We start from the raw sequence: 6934 nt of genomic DNA, 5'->3' as shown, positions 1-6934 counted from the left end.
TGTTAACTCCAATGTCCTCAAACTTATAGAAACCGAAGTTTTTAACATCCCTCCACAAAGTTGGGCAAATTCTGTTAAACATAGAAATAGCAGAACAATCGTAATATAGAACAAATAATAATAATTTAAGTAAGTAATAAAAATAATTTGTAATTTTATTTTAGATTTAAACATAAATACATACATAAATAAATAAATATTGTTTAGTATCTTTCCGAACAAAACCCCAAATAATTAAATTCTAAGCAAAGTACGGAAGTGTTCGACCATATTTCATTATTTCGCCTTACCTGGGCCTTTCCTTAATTCGTATTAGTTAGTCACTTTCTTATATCTATGAACAGACTTTACCAGTATTTTCAAAGCGGTTTAATTAGAGGGAGCAAGTGTTAACAATCAGTTTTTGTTCAAGTTGTGTAGAATATGTTACCAACAAAATAGCACGAAAAAGATCAGTGTTCGTCTAGTTAATACGATCTATAAACACTATGTAAGGCATATACAATATGCTATGTTACAAAACTTATACATCACTGTAAACTACCTAGGTATATAAAAGTGTCAAAAATTAATATTAAGTTTTAATCAAGCTCAGTTTCACTCTCACTGTCATCATTCAAGTTCACAAAAATTCTTTCGCTTGCCTTGGCCACAGATCCTATACTTAATATAATTGTTCTACTTTTTAAAAACGGGCTACACAATTTTTCCATCTGGTAGGGACTAATTATTATTAAATCTACCACAAAAGAATTCAAAGTTGACGAACATCCCACACTGTAGTGACTCACCTAGGTGTCAAATCGAGAGTAGGGTGGGGTAGTGTATTGTAGTGTCATTTGATGTTTTAACTACTCTTTATTAATTATTTCACTTCTTGTAACGGAATTATCACGGAGAATTGAAGATCTGAGTCCCTGTTTCCACGGATGAAACATCTATCCAAACTGCGTTAAGAGAATTAATTACAATTAAGCTAGATCATCAAAATCTTTTACCTACAGAATTATTTTTAATTACTTCTGTTGCTGTCCCTATCCCCTTGAGATGAACAATAAATAACACGGGTTGAAGGTAAGGGATTTGCATTTTTAATATAGTAGATCGGAGGTAATATCATACATCGATTCTATTAGTCGTGCCGCTGCAGCGCCCTTTTTAGTGTAATAACAGAAATTGCAAAATTCACTATAAAATTACTACAAAAAACACATACAAATTCATACATTCATGTAACCCGTACCAAGACTTCCTAAACTTCCTAAGAACTAGTTAAATAAAATGTTCTTCTTCCTGTAGTCGTTACATTTTTCAGCATTTGCATTTGTTTGCATCTTTGCATTCTTAGGTACACATGCCGCATCCAGTAGTCGGTATGAACGTCTTTCTCGCCGAAGCATATAGAATGCGAGCTTAATATAACATTTTATTGCATTTCTCGTAGTGCCATTTGCCTATTCCAAAAGGTGTATTAGATGTGCGCGTGCTTTTAAGCGCACTCGTTCGCTTATTCTGTGCAAATACTTTCGGAACGCAAGGGAGTTTCTATCCGGAATGCGGAAACGTGGTAAAATTTTAATAAGTACTCTTAACTTAAGCGCTTTCATCAATTTATTGTTAGTTTTTTTAATAAACATGTTTCCGAAAATGACCTGTTAAAGAGAGGCCCCGAAAATATTTTTTTTGTTATTATTTCGGAAATAGTTAAAGGAACCTCAATCAACTGTTTGTAAATCAATCTGTATAATATACAGGGTGATTGATAGTGAATTGGAAAGGAAAATTGAAAAGGCATTCGTTATGAAAATCTGGGTACTTAGCCGAAATAAAATATCGTTATTTTATATTTTACATTACATTTTTTGATTCTCTGTTTCCTTTCAATTATTTTTGCTTAATACTTTCTCCGTGCTTATTTAGATATCTAAGATAAATTTGAGGATATGCGTTCAATTAATCCAAAATTTTCTTGATGATATCTTTGGAACTCCCTTAAGATTTGAACCGCAATGGATCATGGAGTCTTTTTGTATTTAGGCAAATTTACTTTCATATTTTTTTAAGAATGATATACATTGTATTGAACTCCCTAAACATTCTTGTTACAAACTTCTGATATGATTGAAAATTATTCCGCGATATCATAGCTGCGTTTGTTGAGTTCCAATTGATAGATAATAAAAAGTTTCATGGAAACTTCGTTTGAGTTGCTCAATTTTAAATTATTGTAAAGTAAATACTAAGAAGAACATTATTAATGAAAATTGTACAACTTTGGAATTCATTTTGAAGCGCTAGTTGAGCAATTACTATTAAACAACATGGTGTCGCTTGGCTAACTGATAAAAATATGTCTAGATAATGAGATTTTAAAAAATTGTGGCGATTATTTAGAAAATCGTACGACTTATGTGTAAAATAGTCTACTTTATTTTAAAGGAAATTTTATTGTCTTTTAGAGTTTGGAATAATGTAAAATAATAATAAAAAATAAAGTTTTAAAAATTTTTATATGTTGTGAAAATCATTAATTTTGAAACACCCTGTGCAGTATAGTGCAGTATATTATCGAATTTTGGATAAAATAGAAGTGGAAAATAATCAAAAATGCACTAGTATTAAAGTTTAAGTATTAAAATTATAATAAAATATAGGATATAATATTTTAGTTCGATATAGCAGACTTGAAAAAGTAGTAAAATTTAAAAAAAATCTCCGTTTCTTAGTAAAAGTGTACGCCTGGGTCGATTATCAATTACCCGGTATTATACAATCAAAGCATTTCATTTACTTTGAATCTTGCCATGCCGGCCTGTGTTGCATGCTGGTTCTAGTAGGTATTTAACATTACACTTATGTAGGTGTACGAGCCCTTCATTATCTGAAACACAATATTAACATTAGTATATTGCGCTATTAGTGGAGCGCCGTAAGGTTTATACCTCGGAATCCAGGGCCAGTCAATAAATCTTTTTATAAACTTTGGCAATGTGTTTTTAATAGCATATAGAAAAATGTTAAAAAAAAATATTTTGTGCGATCTTAATTTTTTAATAATTATTATAAATAATTATTAATTTTTTGGAGTTTTCCTTAAGTTATGTTAGTGTAAAACTAGATTTTAAAAAGAAGAACTATTACAAACTTCATCTTGGGACTCAAGGGACTGCAGGTATAACGATGAAGGATGGGGAGGGGCAATAGAGGGAGCAACAGTACTTACTAATTATTTATAGAATACTTCTGTGTAGCGTCATCTGGTTCAAAGAGGATACATACCGCAAGAGCTGATTCTGTCGTCATGGCATCGAACGGTCCGATAGTCAAAACCAGAGGCCTCTGCATTCGAATTAACACAGTCAATATCATTTTTTTAACGACCTCGCTTTGCTCGTACCACGAGCTCTCATATAATGAGTCTCCGAGCGCCAAACTCTATAAGAAGCAGTTTTAGACCACCATATTAATTACTTGAAGCAACCTGCTGTGGTTACCTGAGTTTTTATCTCATTTGCGCTCCATCCGAGGACGAAAGTTTGAACAATTAAAAGACCAAAGAAAATCATAGGAGATGCAAGTTTATTTTTCTCTAACTGAAACGGATAATTATAAAACAAGATTAATTAATATGAACGTATTTAAAGATACTTTCAATAGTTGACAGTTGAGATTAGTGGCAACTATTAAACAGACAATAATTTCAACCTAAAGTCGCAGAATAAAGCGTTTATGTTGTTAACTCACCGTGATTAACTGAATAGAGACGGTTGCTATATCCAGTGAGTTTAATAGAAAATCCAGAAAGATTAAGTACTTCACAGAATCGTTTAACTTTTGGATAAACCTGAAACCAAATAATTGTTCTAAACAATAAATATTTTATTTTGTTCAACTTGAAAATTATAAAAAGTTATATTAGCGAAAAAATGAGCAACTTCATTCATTGATAAATTATTTACTGAAACAAATTTTACCAGATGGTCTGTTGATGTTCTGCTATCAGTTCTTTCAAATTTGCCAACATGTCACTCCCAGCGACGCCCAGCTTCCTGAACCTTATCTGTAAAGTTTTCAGAACTGATGCGGGGAAGATGATACAGGAAAAGAAGATAATTTTACTCGAAGTAAACAAGAGGCAATTGAGGGGAAGCAGCACGTAACTGATGCACAACAGCGTCGTCTCGTATTTCGCCCGATCCAAGTTAAAGAAATACATATCGAACGTCAAAGGTTTTTCGATACTGCGATTATTTCCTTTGTTAAAATTCTCTATTTCGAGTCGTTGCAAATGGGTTTCCAGAAACATCGATATTCCCATCCAAACCGACAGCGACACTATTCCGAAACTCAACCTTCTGCAAAACTGTATTTGTCGGGAATGATATCGTAAAACGTCTTCGTCTTTTGATCGAGCTATGTTCGCGTCTGCTTTCATTATGTATTTTATGACGAGTCTTGCGTTCTTTCTTCTATACAGAATTATAGTGACGCCGACTATTAGCAAGCTGATGAGGAAGGACATTTGCGAAAACAACCCTTCGCGGTTTTCATCAGAGTTTCCGTCGTTCACTTTCAACCCGAATTGGATGTAAAGGGAAAGTAAAAATATCGAAAAAAAGATGTGTATCAGTCTACAATAGACCGCGTATGTTTTGCGGAGTGCCACGTTTTTCGTGGGTAGCGGTAGCGGCCACGTCCCAGCGAGGATCATGGAATTTGCCGCAAGTTTTAATATCGGTTTGAGTTCCATCGCATTTGCGTTTCTGTAAAAATATATAAAACTTTAAATTTTCAACTTACATTAATTTCTTAACAAATCTAGTTATATACCTCTATCTTTCCAGCTTCAAAACATTATATTTTCCATTGATCCCATTACACTAACCAATTTTCCTCAACTGCCACAACGTTTTAAACAAATCCGAAGGGAGTCTCGAGATTTTATAAGAAAATGGGGGCGATTGTATTCGTTTTCCTTCTGTGTACTTTAATAATATAGCTTTCCCTTCTGTCTTGTAATTATTGAAATGAATGGGTCAGTATATTATAGACGTTACTGCGTTTGTGGTCGTAAAGATTTCAGCGAAATCGTTTTTTTGTTGTTTTAGTAATGCCCATAAGGTCCGATGTTTTCTATACCTAATTTGTTTAGAGATACGTTGAAGGGAACTTTTGTGTTTGTTACAGAGGTACGGGTTATGAGTACGTATAAAAGTATCATTAATAATTAATTTTTATTGTATGAGTCTCAACTTGTCTGCTTTACTTTCTTTCGTCAATTCACGTGCAAATATGCAGGGTGTTATTTAATTGTTCTATATTTCACAGAGTGATTTCTCATTCGATCCTTCGTTTCCGATATAGAGAGCGTCAAAGTTTAATTTTTGTTTTGTTTTTTCTGAGTAATTTCTTAAATACTACAGATTTATTATCAATAATTGAGACCTGGGGAAATTTAAATTTGCTCTTAGTTTTAGGTCTAACTTTTAGAGGGAAATATGTACATGTCCTTTCTCATTTTCAAAGGCTCGTGACTTCTTATACGATCCTCTATTATATGTTTTGTGAAAAAATGAGCCCCATTTTTGGGTGGAAAAAGGTTCTCTTATATGTATTAAACCCCACGTTTATAGCAACTTTAATTTAAAATTATTTAAAAAATGACACTGGAACTATCGAACATCTATTAAATAACACCCTGTATTATCATAGCGTAGTAACAAAACGGGCAGACATAATTGCCGCAAACAGGCTATAATAAAGGACATAAACCGATTTCATTGTCTCGTTACAGTAACTTAGAAGAATTAAATCGCCTTGTTGCAAGGAGAAACCGTAAAAACAAAGAGGATCCTACTATGGTCCGAATCATTCCGATCCCGATGGGAATAGAAACTGCATTTTCCAGTGGGAATTGTACGGGGCGTTGGCCCCTTTGCGGGTTTAAAAGTTCAAACACAATAGAGAGCAGAGCTTAAATTGGGAGGCGAAAGTCGACTTTCTGAAATTGGAATACGGTGACCACGCGTATAAAAATCAACGGTTTCTGATCGTCGATACTGGACAACTTGGGCTTCCTCCGTTTGATGTGTCAACGCTTTAATGTATAGGATGGTCTTAATTTTAAAATTTTAGTCTCTTTATTAGGTAAACCACTTGTTATGAGATCCATTTTTGAGGAATTTTAGATAACTTTAACATTTTTTTTAAATAAAATGTAATAAATTCTCAATTTTTTGGAAAATGAATACAATTTTTTTATTCTATATAAAGAATGTCCCTGTTGACCCTTTTTCAATCGTGTGGTCTCTGATATGAAATTTTTTTATCCTTTATTGGATTTTTTTACTGGCTAAACTTATGCTTGAAATTCATTTATTAATTTGAAACCCTTCAAAATTACGGAAAGGCAAAAAAAATATTTGAGTTAAAATAGCCATCCTAATTTATGCCTAAACTTAAGCTTATCATCGAATTTTACCAGAGGTGAGCTATTTATTATTTGGGTTAAATTTTATGATTTTGTGCCCTCCTAAATTTTTCTTCTTTTTCGTGAATTTCAATTTAGTTAGTTAAAAGTTATACCCAATTGCTGCTGCATAAAATAAGAAAGTTGTAAACTTTTGTACGGAATCGGAGAATTACTGAGTACGTCACTGCATTAGACTAGAATAATTGTCTCTGTCATATCTTTGTCCTAAACAGTATAAATAAAAAACTTATCTACAATTTTGAAAATGGTCGAAAATTGATGGTGAAGATGGTGTAAATCAATTTTTGCTATACCTAATGTACAAAAATATTCCAATTATCACCACCCTATACTGTACTGTGTATCTCAATTTTAATAGTTTTACGGCGTTATTATCTAATAAAGCTAGCGTGTTTGGATTTTTATGACCTACCGTTTTTTTATGAAATGAAAGGTGACACA

The 6934-nt window shown here is 32.7% G+C and overlaps 1 protein-coding gene across 3 annotated transcripts; it reads right to left on the bottom strand.

Annotated features, from left to right (window-relative positions):
* On the bottom strand, nt 1-4896 carry LOC132698199 (odorant receptor Or2-like). 3 transcript variants are annotated; one of them, XM_060664144.1, is made up of 6 exons: nt 4831-4896; nt 3975-4781; nt 3745-3844; nt 3495-3593; nt 3224-3435; nt 1-2881 (listed from the first exon to the last, which is right to left on the bottom strand). In XM_060664144.1, coding segments are annotated over exons 2-6 (1188 nt in total). In that variant the 5' UTR covers nt 4751-4781; nt 4831-4896; the 3' UTR covers nt 1-2880. The 3 variants fall into 3 exon arrangements, with proteins under 3 accessions (XP_060520127.1, XP_060520126.1, XP_060520128.1); XM_060664143.1 differs by having other exon boundaries at nt 3975-4763; nt 4831-4895; XM_060664145.1 differs by having other exon boundaries at nt 3280-3435; nt 3975-4763; nt 4831-4895.
* Nucleotides 4897-6934: the final 2038 nt, after the last annotated feature.

This window comes from Cylas formicarius, unplaced genomic scaffold (genome assembly GCF_029955315.1).
Source record: "Cylas formicarius isolate icCylForm1 unplaced genomic scaffold, icCylForm1.1 PGA_scaffold_2__14_contigs__length_35257938, whole genome shotgun sequence".
Lineage (NCBI taxonomy): Eukaryota > Metazoa > Arthropoda > Insecta > Coleoptera > Brentidae > Cylas > Cylas formicarius.
This window is presented reverse-complemented; position numbering and strand designations above follow the sequence as displayed.

Coding starts and splice junctions, on each gene's coding strand:
- LOC132698199 (XM_060664144.1), bottom strand. CDS start 4,750: ATGGAACTCAAACCGATATTAAAACTTGCGGCAAATTCCATGATCCTC. Junction 3,845..3,974: donor GAACATCAACAGACCATCTG/GTAAAATTTGTT, acceptor ATTTGGTTTCAG/GTTTATCCAAAAGTTAAACG. Junction 3,436..3,494: donor CAAATGAGATAAAAACTCAG/GTAACCACAGCA, acceptor TGCTTCTTATAG/AGTTTGGCGCTCGGAGACTC.